The sequence below is a fragment of the Branchiostoma belcheri genome, unplaced genomic scaffold (assembly GCF_001625305.1).
Source record: "Branchiostoma belcheri isolate BF01 breed outbred unplaced genomic scaffold, Haploidv18h27 scaffold86, whole genome shotgun sequence".
NCBI lineage: Eukaryota > Metazoa > Chordata > Leptocardii > Amphioxiformes > Branchiostomatidae > Branchiostoma > Branchiostoma belcheri.
Window position 1 is genome coordinate 188915 of NW_017804531.1, and position 18572 is coordinate 207486.

Genomic DNA, 18572 nt, shown 5'->3' on the forward strand with positions numbered 1-18572 from the left:
GTACTTGAAGTTGAACATTCTACCTGTGGAAGAGAAAGCACACACACATATATATATATATATGTATGACCTATCCACCTACATGCTATGGGCCATATAATGTTGCTCATAAAATATTGCTTTATGAGAACAAGACTCTTAGTGTCAAAGAGTTTCTAAAATCTAGACATTGGAGTTGGCAGAAGGCCCAAGGTTTGAAGAAGAAAGATTGACATAAAGGGTAATAGATACTGTGAAAAATGTACGATAAGAAAAAGTAACTGACTCTGCCATGGGATGAAATCCTTTTCACCAAACTTTAAATTTATTCAGTACATCAGCTACAACTTGGCACAGACAGAAAGTACAACACAAAGTCTAGACACTGATGTATGATACAAGTCTGAAATGTTCCCAAAGTGCTCCAATGCCCCAGCAGCTTGTGTGTGGGCCTTTGTTCTGATAGAGTTGCGCTGTCCACATAATGGCAAGTACATTCATCAACGAACAATGGTTACAACAATGAAGAGATGTTTTTCATGTAGGTAAGGGATGGGCTTGACTTAGGGATGGGCTAGGAACAATTCTACATGTAGGTGCCTTCACTTGCAATGTCATTTTGTTTAATCTCAACGCTCTTTCACTGTCATTCTACATTGTCAGAAGCTGCTCTTTTTTCAGTAACTAACTTTTTTTTGTTGATAGCATAATTTTTCTATTCTCGTGACATACATTCCATAAAAGCAATGATTGGCAGGCTGAATAAAAATTCTTAACTGGAACTATGTGGCTCCAGATGTCTTACTGAGGGATGACTGCGTTTGCGAGATGTCAGTTACATGTACATGTAGCTTGAGGAATGAATCGACCTCTATACTATATAACTTTTTTTTTGGTGATAGCATTTTCTATTCTTGTGGCACACATTCCATAAAGGCAGTTTGATCATTCTGCTCAGTGCTACACATGATAGCAGCGCTCTAAAATTTCACGAGAAGATACGATTTCAGTAACTTTTTTTGTGATAGCATGTTCTATTCTTGTGGCATACAATCCTTAAAAGTATTTTGGTCATTCTGCTCAGTGCTACAGCAGACAGTGAGAGATAGAGAAGATATGGCTTCTCCCCAGCATTATGAGTAGAGCACTCTCCATTCAATGCCCACAGACTCTAGGTTGAATGCATTTGAGGATTTTCACCCCTTTTAGTCACGAAGTACATAATAGAAGATAGAAGCTCCCAACACTCAACTACAACATTAAGGACACTTTCCAGCAACAGGCTTGGCTAAAGGGCATGAACCTATATATAACACTCGCTGGCTGAAAGATTTGACACATCGCAGTGGTATGTAACAAACGCTCTAGTGCTAGAAGGTTATGTAAAAAAGGTCTCACCACTTCAAATACTGACAGGACTCTTACATAACTATCACATGTTATCCCATGGCCTGGCACTAAAAACTGGAACAGAGGTGTTAAAAGATGGAATAGAGACTGAGGTAATCCATCAACATACTGACGCCCATCCTAAATTCACTGCCAAAAACCCGCCTAGTAACTCTGGGGAGGTGAACTATCATGTCATCTCTGCCAGATATAACTCCCAGGAAGACTGACACAAGCCCCAAGTTTGCAGGCAAAGTTTCAGCAACAATCACAAGGGAGACTGTCTAATGAACGACCTCCTTGCAAACTAACAATGATCATGACTGGAATTCGACGTGAAGTGCTAAAAATTCATACACCATCTCAGTGAGAATGATGAATTACTTTTAGCTACACAAAACACACCTCAGGCTTTGCCTGCAAGACAAGAATTACAATACAAGTTCAGTGACTCCATGTTCTTCTCCAAAAATGAGGTAATTGATCAAAGCACTCTAGGGCAAAAAGGCTGCCAATTACGGACCTTAACACAACAGAAGGATGTCAGCAAATGCCTGAGGGATGGATGTTCAATGCAAGGAGTGTTGGCATTGAGGACCTAAATGGAATAGCAAAAATCCTTCCAGATGTGGGGGTGATTTCTAATGAGCAGTTTAGCTTTCAGCGCCTATTCTGATGTCAAAGGGAAAAATATGATTTGCGCACCCTTAGAACTGAGCTCAATCGCTCTTATTCAATTATACAGTTGGCTGTCTTTCAGGACTGGTATAACTATATTTCATAGTATTGTTAGATGAAAGAAATATTGTGCCTGACGCATAGCACACAAATCTAGGACCATCATTTAGCACCCTGGTAGACTGCTGCATCTTAACGTTGACATTAAATCTTACAAACGGATTTGGTGCAAACAGATAGCACCTTCTCTTTCATGAGGTTCCACCTATCATCTCTCAATGTTCTACCTCACCACCACTACTTTAATGCTTTGATTTTCAATGCATTTTGTCCTCTAGACGGAGGGCTCAAAATACTGGGTACAATACCTTTTTGAAGGTAAAAATGGTGCTGTGCAGGCCTTAGCCTAGCACCTAACCTGCACTGGTCCATGTACTTGATTTCTACATGTGGGTGTATGTGGACTTTAATTGGCTGAATCAATTGTTACCACATATGAAGTACGATCAAAATAATGCCATTAATGGCAATAGCTTTTGCACAGGTTTTAGCCTGATCCATACTTCCCAAAATCTGAGTGGTGCAGGTAAAATTTGTCTGGTGCAGGTAAATTTCAATGTAACCTGCACCAGTACAGTGTCTTTCGAGCCCTGGGACTACAAACTGATGATCCAAATTCATGGACCGTAACATTACTTGTAGAAAAAAAAAACACATCGACTGATAGCCTCCTTGCACCAGTTGAGCGCCACACAGCCCAGCACTCGTGATTTCAGCTGATCTCATCTGCAACAGATGACCTTGAGTTGACCTTCGGGTCACGTAAAGATGCATGGCCGCCGTCACAGACTTCATTGGCGTGACGTGAGAAATGATCGCGTTACGAGTCGTGGCAGGAATTGCTCAGCCATCAATCTGTGTTGTTTACAATGGTGGACAGTTTTATGGGTAGCAGACCTGAGGTGCTTTTTTTTACGTGTGAACGTTGTAAATCGAGGACAGACTGTGCATAAATGTACGTACATGTAGTAACTTACCAGAGGTTAACGACTTTAAGAGCCAAGTAAAAGGTTTTGTACGAGTCAAAATAGAACTTTTACAATACTCTATACAAAAACTGTTATAAAAGGTGAACGACCTGAATATTCTCAGTTGCAAACCACAGTAGAAGATCAACTATGAAAACACGTCGATGAAGGTTAGACATCTATAAATTGTTACACAAGCAACTGGATAGGTTTTGAAAACTGTCAGACATTTCAAGTAGCATCCTCTCCTTTTTGTCTCAGGACTAACGAAATCTGTAGTTGAAACTTTACTTCAAAACTCTTCTTAAAACAGCTGACACTTTTTTCAAAACCCATCCAGATGTAACAATATTCATCATCCAATATTCACAATGCAAAAAGATTTCTTCAGATATAATGTGTGATCTACATGCAGTATGCGCAGAAAGAGAAGATGATAGAGGATATCAAAGTTGCGTAGAAAAGATGGCCGCCTAGATTAGCCACAGTTCATCCATGATCCATCTATGGTTTCCAAAATCATATCCAGCTGCTTAAGTAACTGTTTTTTGGAATATTCATCATACATCACAATGCAAAAAGATAACTTCAGATATAATGGGTGATCTACATGCACAGAGTGTGCAGAAACAGAAGATGATAGAGAATATTGAAGTTGCATAAAAAAGATGGCCACCCAGATTAGCCACACTTCATCCATGATCCATCTATGTCGATAAGATGATAAGGGAGAGGACAGAAGGTCGTAGCAAGGGTGTTATAGATGACAAGGATCAATCGTAGACAGACTTACGCAGACAGGCGGGATGGTAAGCACCCTTCACAAGATCTAATCTTTGCCTGGCATCCCCATCTGTCACACACAGTCACAAACTAGTCAGACGTTCCAGCAGACGTGTTGTACAGATGGGGGCATAAAACTTTTGGTGGAGGTTGAAACACTAACTTAGACAGAATGCATTTTAACGTGTTGTTAGTGGTATGTGTGGTTTTCAGCAATGGTTGAAAGACTAACTTAGAAGAATGCATTATGGTGTTGCTAACAAAATGTGTGGTTTTCAGCCAAGGTTGAAAGACTTACTTAGAAGAATACATTATCATGTTAGTAGTGTGTGAAAAAAATAGCAGTGTGTGTGGTTTGCAGAACACTGTTTCTCTAGTGCAATTCTCATTTGCTGGTGCCTCAATAAACTATTAAAGTAAACACGCACAAAGAGTTAAGTTGAAGATGTAACAATGCCAAATCTTCTTCATCTCACAAAAGTTTTGTTGAAAAAAAGTTGCAAAGGCTGTTATTAAAAATTAAGTTGGAGAAAGACTATCAAGGAGAAACAAAGTACAATAAGGACTTTCTTCTTGGTTATTTCTACTGACAAGAAAATGGTGGGGGAAATGCATTTTTCCTACTTGTTTCCTTAATCCTAGACTGAAAAAGCCGTACTATATTGTACCAGGTCTTTTCCGATGCTTTTACCTTATCTGTAGTGCAACAACGATTTCAGCACCAAGGCCAAGTGTTAACATGCCTTGTTATAGGCTTCTTCACACTCATGACATTTGCATTGGCCATGCTATAGATCGGCGGTGACAATGTTAACATTGAACAGCCACAGTCCACAGGATATGGCCAAGGCATTATCAGCTATGGCAACCCATACTGATAAAAGTTATTCCTGTTTCAAAACACCTTTATCTCTAGGCGTCACAGAGATAAATTCTACTGATTATATATGAAGAATTATGATACGCGAATGCTGTAAAATCCTGATTCTTATCTTACATTAAAATCTGTGCATGATAATCAGATTTGGGAAAATCCAGGGTATTTAGGATGTATGTCAATAAAATTCTTAAACCTGCTGCATCATAGAACTGGTTACACACTACAAGATGCAAATTATGTGGATTGTAAAATTGTAATTTCTTATGTGCTTTAACTAATGCTGTATATACCAAACACACCTTGTACATGTATACCTAAAAGACATACATTCAAATATGTTTATATTACACAGAATATTCCTCTATTGCAGAAAAATAAGTACCACACAAAGTAATAAGAAAAGCATTACATGCCATCTAGCTAAGCCTACCTCATTTTCAAGGATTAGTTTTACGTGATATTGAAATAACACATGATAATCCATATAATGCTGTTTCCTTTCTAATAATATTTGTATAGGCTTTAGCCCCGTTTTATCCTCAAGCATCTATTTGATTGTCTTATTCTGTGCAATATAAATACATGTATGATTAAATTTTCTTACTGTAAAGTATGTGTAGCTTTACTACTTATAACATAAAAAATGTACTGCCAGGAATTGTACATAGTTAGAAGTAAAAACCTGTACCACAGGTATTTGTGGTAATATTTGTCTCGTCAGCATTTTATGAGCCAGTAAAATATGCTTCACAGCTTCCACTAATTCCTTTAGTCCACAATACATATTCTCTCACTGCTTTATGTATAAGGTGCTTTCATGTGTGACCTAGGTCAAGAATATGCAAAGCCCCAGCTATCTGGTGAACCTGAATTCTGCACAGCATGTGAAATGCAACACTTAGCATGCTAGGCAATACTGTCAATTAGTGCATAGTCTTTTACAGTCCACAGTTTCAGTTTAGTATATCATTACAGTAACTGCTACTTATGCATGCTAATTCCTAGATTTCTAAATACAAGACTATAGAGAAATCAATACATGCAAATGTCAGTCTTGTGGTGATAATTATCTATTCAGTAATGATTGTTATATGACAGATACAGAGGTTTTGTCATAAAAGGTATATATTTAGCAAATTGTGCAAAGCTACATGTAAAAGCAATTCGTATCCAAAGACATAGACCTGCAAAAATGGGAAAGGTGTTCAACACAATTCTAGTGTCCCTCATTAGTATGTATAATTAGCATATTTGCAACACTTTACATTCTAACTGCAATGTCTGTTAGAAGTTATCCCACTCTCAGGCCACACCAATTTAATTTCTTGGTTAACGGATTCGCCCGCTTCATTTTTTTCTGATTTGCAAATAAAAATAAAAATTCAGAATCAACTGAAAAATGCTCATATTTTGCCCTGAACAGTTGAAAACAGTCCTTTTCATCCTAGTTGATACAGTTATTCCATCTTTCAATGCAACGGTATCATTAAAAGGTCAAAATTCATTGTTTACATTTTGGACCAGCCTGATGTGTTGACTTCATGGCTCCTATTGTACCATTTTGTGCCATAATAGGATGCCTAGGCCTATTTTTATTTTTTTTTTTCGCCCGCCCGCTAAATTATTTTTCCAAAAAAATCTGTTAACCAAGAAATTAAATTGGTATGGCCTCAGGCTTGGAAATGTCACAACTATCAAAAATATCCGATATCCTTGCAAAAACACTGTTTATTGCTCCAGAGGGCAGCACAGGTGAACCAACTGTGGTTTACGTAAAACTGTAAATTCATACTAAATACAATTATAATGTCTGTTGTAGATACAGATATATTAATGTAAACCCACTCACAGGTTTAGAAATGTCACAACTACATGTATCAGAAATATCCAATATGAAAAACACTGTTTATTGCTTCAGAGGGCAGCACAGGTGACCAAACCGTGGTTTATGTAAAACTGTAAAACTAAACCACAGTCATGATTTAGGCCTACCTCATTGTGGTACAATCATATACTCCAGACACGCGTGATATATGACCATATATATGGCGACGTCACATATCGATTATTTGAAAAATGTCGCCTTAGATTAATGGCTGTATACCGTAAACTCCAATAAATGACGTTCAAGTTATGACAATGTATGTCTCGGAACCCAATACTCAAAGTCAACTCACAAAGACATAAATGATTGCTAGATTTAAAGCTTAACATGCAAATCCTTTGTTACCGAGGCATGAATATAACACGACAACAGGCGCCATCTATCAAAATGAGACCTAAGGCCAATGTAAACCAGATAAAGCATTTAGGATTACTGGAGTGTAAAATATTTCACCTCTAGGGAGAAAGTCTGACGATAAATAATAGATGTACATGCAGCAGCCGTTCCTTCATACTTGAAAATACATGACAAAGTTTCTGGTATAGAGCCGTGCATCCATGCAATTAATTCTAATTCAGCCACATGGATTTATAAAAATAGTCTGAAAGTCTGAAATACAACAGTGACTGTCTTCTTCTGGACTAACATACTTTTTCTTAAGATCAATAAATAATTCTTGAGTCATTCTTCTTGAGTCTTCTTTAAAACATGTCTAAATTGCTATATATTCATGGCGTTCATTGCTCTCTGGAGAAGAAAAAACACCTGATGCAAAGTGGCACTTTTCCAACTTTTCCAGCCTTCCAGGTCTAAAGAGGAATACATAACCGCCAAATTTGCCAAGCAGTATAAGTAATGGCTTACACTACGTTGTGTGCTTCATTTTCTGCAGCAGAGATAAGACGTTATTGCTATGTCAGCTATCGTGGCTGTTTTGAGCTGGAATGGATCCAAATCACAGCCCGGGTGATGGCAGCTTTGCCTGATCTTCCACAAGATAGGCAGCCATTATGGGCAAAAATGTACTTAAAACAGCAGGCGATGAAAATTTGATAAGGGGTTGGAGCCCTTCCCGTATCTCCCGCCCCTGAAGTCCTGGGGGGAGGCATAAATGGAATTATTTCAAACACGGCGCGGCTCAGAATAGTGTTTTGTGGATTTGCTGGCAGCCCACAAATATCGCCCGGCATATTGTATGGGATTGGGAGCTTTGCTAACTTTCCGCTGGGGAAATTAAAGTATAACATTATACAAATCCAGGAAGCTTATTTAGGTACCGCAGCAATGGATCAAATACTAGGAAGGCTTATTAAGTAATTGTTCTCTTGATAAATCTAAATCTGGCTGTTTCCTAATCTTGCCTTTGCCAACATCTTTCTATTGAGGATTTGTTGCTAACACTGAGCCTTTTCCCTCCTTGGCAAGGCCTAGGGATGTTGAAGCAATCATGGCTTGTGTTTTTTTAACCTGACTGCTTACCTCCACGTAATGGTAGAGTCTGAACAGGTACTAATATGTATTCAAAGCTTGTATTGAGTCATGCAAAATGTTCTCCTTGCCGAGGCAGTCTCGGTAAGAAGGGGAATGTGTCCCAGAGGAGGTTGTGTCGCGACAGGTAACACCTCTTATGCTAATACATAAGTAATGAAGTGCTTAGGTAATAATTATTGGAATATAATTGTGAAAACAGCGACAAAGGTTCAACTAAGGCTACTTCATACCATACTTTAAGAGCTATATCTTTTTGTGCTGAAATCCCCAAAATACATTTCCAAAGGCATAAAACATGCAAAATCACTGTTTCAAATTAACAAAGCTGTAAAAATCAAATTCTAAGACTTTGATTTTTTTTCATCACAGTATACTTGTAGGCTACATTTTATGGTGGTAGCTCTAACATTCTAGTCTACATGCTCTGGTTCCTGGAACACATTCCCAAAATAGTCAGGGGTGTTTCAAAGTCAGCAGGGTATCATTTTTATACACACAATATGCCTAGACATCAATCTTAATACAATGCGTGGAATAGAATAACTACGCTATTGTGAATCATGTACAGAAACTTGTTCCACTTCATCTATCACTCTTACATTAAAGGTATAAACTATAACTACTTTTTACATGCAGCTCCTGTGTGTGTAAAGAGAATGGTCTTGGAGTCAGCAACATACATTCAGGGTGGCTATTCTGGGCACAACTGACAAAATCACTGAGCAAAGGGGAGCTGTGTAAAAACATCAACTTTTTTTCTAGGACAGGTCAGCAGTTGGAGCAGTTCTTTTTGTTGTTGTCATTTCATTTTACATACCAATTTATTATCATCAAAGCTGTAAAAAAGACATAAAGTTTCACTTTTCTGTTATCTCAACTGCTGCTTTCTGCCTGAATTTGCCCCAGATTTTAACCATGGGGATGAAATGGGTCATGCTGACTGCTGGCCATTTGTTCTGATCATGGAGTGGCCATTAGCCAAGCTCAATATGGCTCTTAGCTCGTTTACTTTTAAGAATAAATGTACCATGAAGGAGAATTAATGTTTGAATGGGTAATGGGAGAATAAAAAATGCTTCACTTCAATATCTGAGCATTAAAACAAACTTTCAAAAACAACCCTGTTAACTGCAGCCGCAATATTTTTCTTCTCTAGTACACATTTTGTTATCTACCATAATTCTTTACAAGCATGTTCCCTTCTCCAGGCTTTTTTTTCTAGTTTTCCTCCATGATTTGCCAAATAACCCTCGAGGGATCTATGTTCTAAAATTACCCCCATTACAGATTCATTTTACCATGACTGTCATTGTTTTACAGCCTCAGGCCCATTTGAATCTCTTTACAAAATGTGATATGAATGAATGTACATGCAGGGAGTTACCATAAACAATTCCTTTTGACACTAACACACATGTGTGTGACATGTGTGTTATGATAAAAGCCAACAAAAGTGACTAGAACACAAAAGTGACTACACATGTAGAACAAGATTAACTAGTCTACAATGACCCAACTGCTTAATCTATAGACTAAAAAGTCTACTCTATTCAGATTATCGTATCAGGGGTGACTAACATTGTAGAGTTACTACTGGCAATAACAGGCTAACAAGATGATTTCATTTTGTTGTAAGCAAATCAACACAAATAATGCCTAGCTGACATTTTTTCTGGTGTCAACAACCTCTTGTGTGGGGTCGTGCGGCATAACAGCAGAGGGCTTGACTCCGAACCAAGAGGTTGCGGGTTTGAGTCCTGACATGCCACTGATACTGTGCCCTTGGGAAAGGACTTTCCTCACTTAACTCAAGAGGAAATGCATTCTGTCTGTCCTGCATTTGTTTCTATGTGAGGGACATAACACCAGGAGCACTTGGCCTCTGCCCCACATGTACTGTATTGTTAAAATTTCAATAAATCAAATCAAACAAGATGATTTGACTTTGCTGTAAGCAAATCTATGCAAATTATGGCTACCTGACATTCATTGCTGGTGTCAATGACCTCTTACTCACTGCTGACCCAGATCTCTCAAATCACTGGCCGCGCGTGACTCCAAATTGAATCCCTGGCACTGGAACATCGACTTTCATTCAGCTACTTTGAGTAGGAAAGATACGGACCAAAGAGAATTGCAGGGGAAAGAAAATGCCAACAAGATTTTGACCAGAGCTCAAGTATTAGATCAAAATACTTGCAATACATCATTCTTGTTTGTAATGTACTACAGATGTGGTGAGAACATCGACTTTGATTCAGCTACTTTTAGTAGGATACGTATGGACCATAGATAATTGAAGGGGAAAGAAAATGCCAATAGGATTCTAACCAGAGCTCAAGCACTAGATCCAGGAAATGCTTGTAATTCATCATTCTTGTTTGTAATGGACTACAGATGTGGTGAGAACATCGACTCTGATTCAGCTACTTTAAGTAGGATAGATACGGACCATAGACAATTGTAGGGGAAAGAAAATACCAACAGGATTCGAACCAAAGCTCAAGTATTAGATCAAAATGCTTGCAATTGATCATTCTTGTTTGTAATGGACTAAATATATGGTGACTGCTATCTGAGCATAACAGCAACAATTTCAGCACCAAGGAGAGTACCCATGGCTATAGCATGCTGGCATGAGCGTTGACATGCACAATCCATTACCATTTTCATTGGTAATCCTTGCAAATCTCTGGTAATCCTTGCAAATCTCCACCAGAGGAAGATGTACAACATGTAAAACTGGTGATTTTTTCTGCCTGAAGATCTGTATAATCCCACCAAGCCATCACAGCCTTGTTCAAAGATGAGGATCTATACAAAGGTCCGATGCATTCTGGCAGAAAACCTCCGGGCTTTTATGAAATATATATTGCCTGTCTTCTGCACACAAAGGCCAAGTTTGCTTCCCCATCATGATAAATAACCCACCATATGACATTTTCAGGAATTCAAAGGAGAGCTTTCGGGGTTGTTTCGGGGTGCCTTCTGTTTGCGTCACCAAACTGCCAATGAAACCAGCCTTTGGCCGTACTTCAAAGGAAGCAGCTTTGGAGGCCGCGATGACTTCTGTCCCGACATCAAGTATTTTTGGCTGGATACAGGCTTTTTAATTTCTGGAGGTATGAACCAGCTGGTCCAGAGGAAGCTGTGATGTTTAGAACAGGCAATTAAGCCTAACAGCACTGCACCACAGCAATGTGTTTCACAGCATGGCTGCTGGGGTGTTGGGACTTTTCTTTGAGATTTCAACACTGCTCCAAAATGATGATTTAAACAACAACACTTGGAAGGGATCAATCACAAAGGCTTATCTTTAAAACACAACCTCCAGCTTTGTTGTGTGATTTAGTAGAGTAATCAACCAAGGATTGAGGAGTTCAAAAACTCATTTTTTTTCCTAGTAGATCTTCATGTATCAAAGAGTGGAACTTGCTGCCCCGAAGTACAGTAGGGGCATCATCACTAGATAGCTTTAAACAATGTTCAGAGTTAGATGTTCAAAGAAAGGATAGGTGTCATTCGATGTAATACACCAGCTGCGCCGTGTGACTGCAAAGCTGGTACGTTATGCCGAGGGGCAGTTATACCGGCTATACTGATACAGATGCAAGATATTGGGATTTTCTTATACACAACCAGGAATTTTTCCTACCCTGCTTTCATTTCAATGTCTATCAGACAGGATTCTCAGAGCTTCAGACAGGAGTACTGCTTCTCGCGCTATGTCCTACGTTCTGCCAACCTGATGAAATTATCTTATGAGATACAGATACAGAAATCTTACTGCTTCAAGCCACACATCCATCAAGCAGCTCACTCCCAGCTTGAGATAGTGTGATGCACTCCTCAGCTAAAATGTATCAGACACCTTCCTCATAGCTTCAGACTGGAGTACTGCTTCTCTCTGCTATATCCTACATTCTACCAACCTGATGAAATAATATCTTAGGAGACAGATACAGACATCTTACTGCTTCAAGCCACACATCCATCTCCCAGCTTGAGATGTTGTGAAGCACTCCTACTAAGCTAAAAACATCTCCACAGTAAGTTAAGTGCCAGAGGCAGTGAACTTCAGAGTGCTTTTTACGGAAGCAGTGACAAATGTCCTGTCCATTGGAGAGACAGTAATTATTGATTCTTGACAGGGGTCCCCACTTCTCTGGCAATTTTTTTATACTGTAGGAGATAAGAGAGTGAATTACTTCTCCCCAAAGCACTTTTTTGACTACAAGGCAATGAAACTGTAAAGTAAACTATGTTGGTGAAGGTTAGGCATCCAGGTAAACAATAGTCACGGGAAATTTAAACTCTACTGCTGGATGAATTACGGAGAGAATTTCCGGATGTTTTGAGTGACATCAACCACTTTTCTTCAGCGCCACTAATGAACTAACAGAATTTGTTAACACATGTGTTATAAGTAGCTAGAAAAAAAAACAGTTCAACTGCTGACTTCCTATATGACTGTCTGCACCTCTTTTATGACATACAAAAGAGCGAAATCTAGGGTTTGTTTCAAATGAAAAACACACCTTTTCCAGCTTCACTTCCACTCAGAAACACTGTAATTCTAATCTGTAGGTGTTCAGTTCTTGCCTAGATAGTATCTACCATACTACATGTAACTATCTGTTACAGGTGTCTTACACTTCATAGCTTATGAACATGTCCAAACATCCATGTCTAAAGATTTTAAATGCAAAGATTTGTTTTATCTAATGCAAACACACCTTTACAAGCTTCACTTCCACTTTGTAACACTGTTGTTATTATCTAGATGTTCTGTTCATGCCTAGATAGTATCTAAAACACTAACTATCCGTTACAGGTGTCTTACTCTTACACTTCATAGCTTATGAACGCATCCAAATATCCATGTCAGTCTAAAGATACAAATCACAGTTCAAGATACCAGCTATTAGTAACTCTAACAAGCATATGGCTCTACTGGCAAGATAGAGAGAGTTATAGGTATGCGCAATATACTCAGATAGTGACAAGCGATGCCTTATCGTTGCGAGTTGCCGTCCTGTGCAAAGTGGTTCGTTTTGCAGACTGCGCGGCACCTGGTACTGATGTACCCTGTGATTTCTCCGTCTCGCCATAAATAATGTATGCTTGGCGCTGTGTTGGGGGTGTCTACGGCGGTCTCATACTGTTAAGTATTGTGGTGTTCCCAGTGTTATTGAATTATGGGGGGTCTGCATGCACTGGCGAGATAAGTATATCTTCTTTTTCATATCTGTTATAGGTATATATAAGTGTGTATTATGGAGCTCTGTGAGGATTTTTGTTGTAACTACATACATGCATCAAGATTTGTATGAAGCAGGGTGATAGAGCTGTCAACGTGAAACTTTTCTGCGGTAAGGCTATCATTATGTAAGCGGGAATTTGTGCTTTCAGACCTGATTCTGATAGAAATATCATCAGATGTATGCCTACTACGTGTACAAAGTCAAGTACCAATGCCAAAAACATCACAATCATGAAAAATAACACAAGAAACCCTTTAGAAAGACCAAACCATAACTATCTAGTTGACAAGGTCTATATAGTATAACTACAAAAAAAACATGTTGTGAACTTTCGAAAGAACGCATTGAATCCTATCAAATAGTTGCTATTGACTGAGCAATTTGAAATTTTCAGCATAGCTTTAGACTTGCCCCGTGCGTGAACCATTGTAAATTGGGGACACGCCATTTTTCACAATTTGGCTCTGCACAGAATGGCAACAAACTTGACCAAAAAAGACATGATGTGAAACAACAATACAAGAAAACCTTTGGAAAGAACGCATTGAATCCTATCAAATAGTTGCTATCGACTGAGCAATTTGAAATTTTCAGCATAGCTTTAGCTGCGCCCCGTGAGTGAACCATTGTAAATTGGGGGCTCGCCATTTTCACAATTTGGAACATAGAAATACCACGAATATCTGGACTTGACAAACTCTATAACTACACAAAACATGACATGGAACTATAAGTATAATACAAAGAATATTGAATCCTATCAAATAGTTGCTATCAACTGAGCAATCTGAAATTTTCAGCATAGCTTTAGACACGCACCGTGAGTGAACCATTTTAAATTGGGGGCACGCCATTTTCAACAATTTGGCTCCGCACAGAATCTGCCTGTGGCAACAAACTTGACCCCTATGACCCCCAGACAATCGGCGGGTCCAATGTGCTTCGCCCAGGGGAAATGAGAGAATTCACCGATCACACTTCTGTACATTTGGGACTGCATTGTAGGTAACTGTTATCTATAACTGCTGTGCTGTGCAATGCAAACCTGAGTCAGAATTGTCCTGAGTAAGGTGACACACGGTCACTGAAACGTTGGCTGAATAAACCTCCTGGTTATGACGAAAAGGCCTTGTTCAAGGAATGGAATGTTGGAAACACGTGATTGTAGCAGTGGGTCATACTTACTTAGTGTTGGAACATAAAGTTTTAGCCTTTTCGTCATAATGTACCATACCATCACAGATGAACTTTCATGTTAAAAAAAATTCCTAGTTGTGACAAAGAATCTCTTTATTCTGAGAAGCCATGTGACAAGTCTCACTGGGTCTGTCTACTGAGAAAGACCAGAGTGACTGGTCAAAAGCTATAGTTTTAACTTTAAACCCACCAGTAGTGTAAAAAAATCTCTGAGAGAACTCACCCCTGTTCCTCCATCAGCTCCTGCATCTCCATGCACTTCAGCTCCACCTTCCTCTTCCTCTCGTGGTCCAGGATCTCCTGGTTCGGCTTCTTGCTCATGGCAGCATCCAGCTTCTTCATCTCTTCTTCTGTCTTGTAGTTCACCTGAAGAATCACAAAAATTATGTTAATCTTTGCAGAAGAAAAACAATGTTTTTGCCCAGTTCCTTCTTGGTTCTTCTTCCAATCCAAACAAAGTCAATGACCTGGACCTGATGTCTGTCACCATGGTAACTTGTGCTGTAGCAGACACCCTGCAATGTTGGGTTACATTATGTAGCAAAACAGAGTTGGCAAGGCTACTCACCATATACTGTATATGAATGTATTTGGCTTTGATTAAGAATAAGCAGAGCAGTAGTTTGTTGGGCAAGACCAGTTGAAGGTAAACATTATGCATTTGCTTTGCATTGTTACTTTAAAGTTCTTACTTCAATCTCACTTGAGGGAGCAATGCAGGGATGACTGCCTGATAGCAAAGTCTCTTTTTTGGCCAAACAAAATAGTAGGTTCAGAAAAATAGTACCTGCAGAACTAGAACTATCGCTTCTTCTCTTGAGGCTGCCTTTAAACCACAAGTCTTACTTAAATCTCACTTGAGGGAGAAATGAAGCCATACAACATACCTCTGCAGGCGTCTAACTTCTCCTGTAAGTTTGTCTCAGAAATGAAATGGCAAAAAGCAGCCCGTAAAATGTCAAAAGGGACGACGTAGACACTGCGTCTGCCGCCAGCTTTAGGGTTAAGCAGCCCCAAAGCCATACCTGCTGGACCATTTGTCTACGACGGCTCCCTAAAGCCTGCATTACCTCACCGACGCATCCCTGACAAGGGATTTCCAACAATTGGGAAGAAAGCCTCGGCGGCGGCTCTCAACTTTTTAAGAGCGATTGTGTCCTTGGGCAGAACATTGGGATGGTGGCTTTTAGCTGCCTGCACTTACCACAGACGCACATTTGTAGCAGTTTGGTTGTAAATTGTATCTGACGGCACGCAAACGCCGGTTATGGGGTAAGGATATACACAGTGTACATATATTTTCAGCCTCCAAAGGCATTTTCTTGGCACTGCTGTGGCAGTACGCTGAAGATGGTTTGCGGTATCTTTTTCTTGTGGAATACATACTTAGTCTTCCTAGACACGCTCCCAAAGTCGACAGTTTTCAGGATTAAGTGAGGAGACTCTTTTTACACAACCAAGTCTTTTATTCAGCCGATGTTTTGGTGACCGTCTATAGCAGCGACACATGTGCTGTAGTGTGATGTGAACCAGTCAGAACTATCCTGAGGAAGGTGACAGACGGTCACCAAAATGTCGGCTGAATAGAAGACTTGGTTGACTGTGTAAAAAGAGTGTCCTTACTCAGTAACTTACCAACCTGATGAAACTATTCACGGAAGTTTTCAGGATTTCCCTACACAAATACATATTACATGTAGGTATGCGTGTGTGATTGTTCACTATTAAACATACATGTAGACATGGATTGCCGTACCTTTTCCTTGCGGCCGCGGATGTGCGCCCAGTTCCGCGTCACGTACCCATTAGTGCCGCTCCCACGAGGGGTGTTCAATCCAATGCCGTTGTACATCGCGCCGCCGGGTCAGAGCGTCCTCAGAGAGACTCAGGAACTGTCCTTAAGCAACAAGATAAAGAGAAAAGGGTCTTGTTCATGTTCAACTGTTTTTTTTCCAGTTCCTTCACATGTGATTAGTGTAGCGACAAGATAGAGACAAGTTTACGAATCTTTCATTCACACTAGGTGGTCGTCTGAACACCTGCAATTTGGAAATGTCTTCTTTTGAAGTGTCAGCCTTTATAGCTTTTGTCCGCTCCCTACGATCCGCTACCGGCGAATTGTGAGAAGCAGACAGAAGCTATAAAGGCTGACAGGCTAGAAGATACATGGTACATGGAAAGAAAGCTAAGGGAGCTCAAAGGAAACTCGGGAACTGTACGTCTTGTAGGAAAAAGATAAAGACAAGTTTACTAATTTTCCCTCAACACTAGGTGGTCGTCTGCACACCTGCAATTTGACAATATCCTCTCAAGATACAAGGTACTCTAATGGAAAGAAAGCTAAGGGAGCTAAAAGGAAACTCAGGAACTGTCCTGTTGCAATAGATAAAGACAAGTTAACCAATCTCATGTCGACGTTATAAGGTTGTCTGCTTAGTATTTCCTACAATTTGGCAATATCTTCAGCTCCATGGTACTCTGAGTCTGACAGAAAAAGGTAGCTCAAAGGAGACTCAGGAATTGTAGCAATAGACAAAGTCAAGTTTACCAATCTTTCATTGTCACTAGGTGGTTGTCTGTACACCTGCAATTTGGCACCTTTTCTACAGATACATGGAAAGAAAGCTAAGGGAGCTTACATGATGGAAATTTTGTCCTGTACCAAAAGATAAAGACATGTTGACCAATCTTTGTTCCACACTAGGTAGTCATCTGCAAACCTGCAATTTGGCAGCATCATCTAAAGCACACGGTACTCTAACAGAAAGAAAGCTAAGGGAGCTTACATGATGCAAGGTGCAGTGGAACGCGCTAAAGGAAGACTGATCGTATGTGTCATTGAAAGACATTTCTACGGCTGGGAATGCAGCACCATAATCAAGATTCATTTCACAAGTACACCTAGCATACAACTCCAAGATGTAGATGTACATTCATGCCATTTCTTCTTTGTACAAACGAGCTAGTGCCATGGCTGGTGCAATACCTCAATCGGTGAGAGTGCTGGCTTTGTAACCTGGAGGTCGTGAGTTCAAACCCCAGCCAGGTCATACCAAAGACTTTAAAATTGTACAGACTGCTTTCTTTGCATCTATCAGAAATCGTTTTTAAACACCTCAAGCAGACTACCCCCCTGCTGTAGTGCTTGCACAACTGTGTGGCCCAGGGGCTACATAAATAGAGATGGGCACCACCCTGATGCTTCTCATGGAGTGGAACAAAATCGATGAACTTGTGATAAAATCTGTCTATCTGATGGAGATTCCTTTAGGGATGAATTTCCGGAGAGTGCAATGTTTCACATCATCTATTATTCGGAAGTTGATAACTTGAACAGAGAAGTCTTCTGACCTATGTCTTTGGTGAGAAGATCTCTTACTGTGATATGTCAAGTTTTATGTCATAAACATCTTTTCATGCTGTAATTATGCACACATACGTGACGAACTTGTCCTATAGAATAACTGCAATGTTTGGTCATCTTACAGAATACTAGTATGCGGCCGGCACGAAAAGTCAAAGTGCGTTTCAACAGACATACAATTACAACGTAGAATGGTCCGCTTAGCATTATAACAGAAACCACAAGGTTCCTTGTCATATTATTTTTTAAGATAAGATAGTAATCTAGTATTTTCTCTCCTAGTCCTACCCTTATACTTCAGTTATCCTACCTATAGTGCATTTGAACAATACAGGGCGTGAATGTGCAATTACATGTAAGTTCATTGTCATTGTAATTTAAAAATGACAAGGTACTTGTACCTAACCATCAGGTCTGTAACCAAAACTCTAGCTTCACTGACTCTGCACCAGTGCATGGGCTTACGAAAAGGTCATGCGAATGATTTGAACCATGCTGACCACAGACACATGGTCAAGCACACAAGTGCAAAGGCCATGGGTATTCGGCCGTATTACGCCTCATGACAACAGCTTGTAGTGCCAGATCGTAGCCTACTCAATCACTCACTAGTGCACATACGATAGGGCATTCA

General features: G+C 39.7%; 1 protein-coding gene across 3 annotated transcripts in view; it reads right to left on the bottom strand.

Annotated features, from left to right (window-relative positions):
* Positions 1-18572, bottom strand: part of LOC109487154 (serine/arginine repetitive matrix protein 2-like) — a 132189-nt gene that overhangs the window by 77796 nt on the left and 35821 nt on the right. For all 3 annotated transcript variants that reach the window (XM_019791124.1, XM_019791125.1, XM_019791127.1), the window contains 2 exons: positions 16331-16471; positions 14798-14940 (listed from right to left, as the gene is read on the bottom strand). In XM_019791124.1, coding sequence (XP_019646683.1) covers positions 14798-14940; positions 16331-16426 — 239 coding nt within the window. In that variant the 5' untranslated portion in view covers positions 16427-16471. The remainder of the gene's footprint in view (positions 1-14797; positions 14941-16330; positions 16472-18572) is intronic.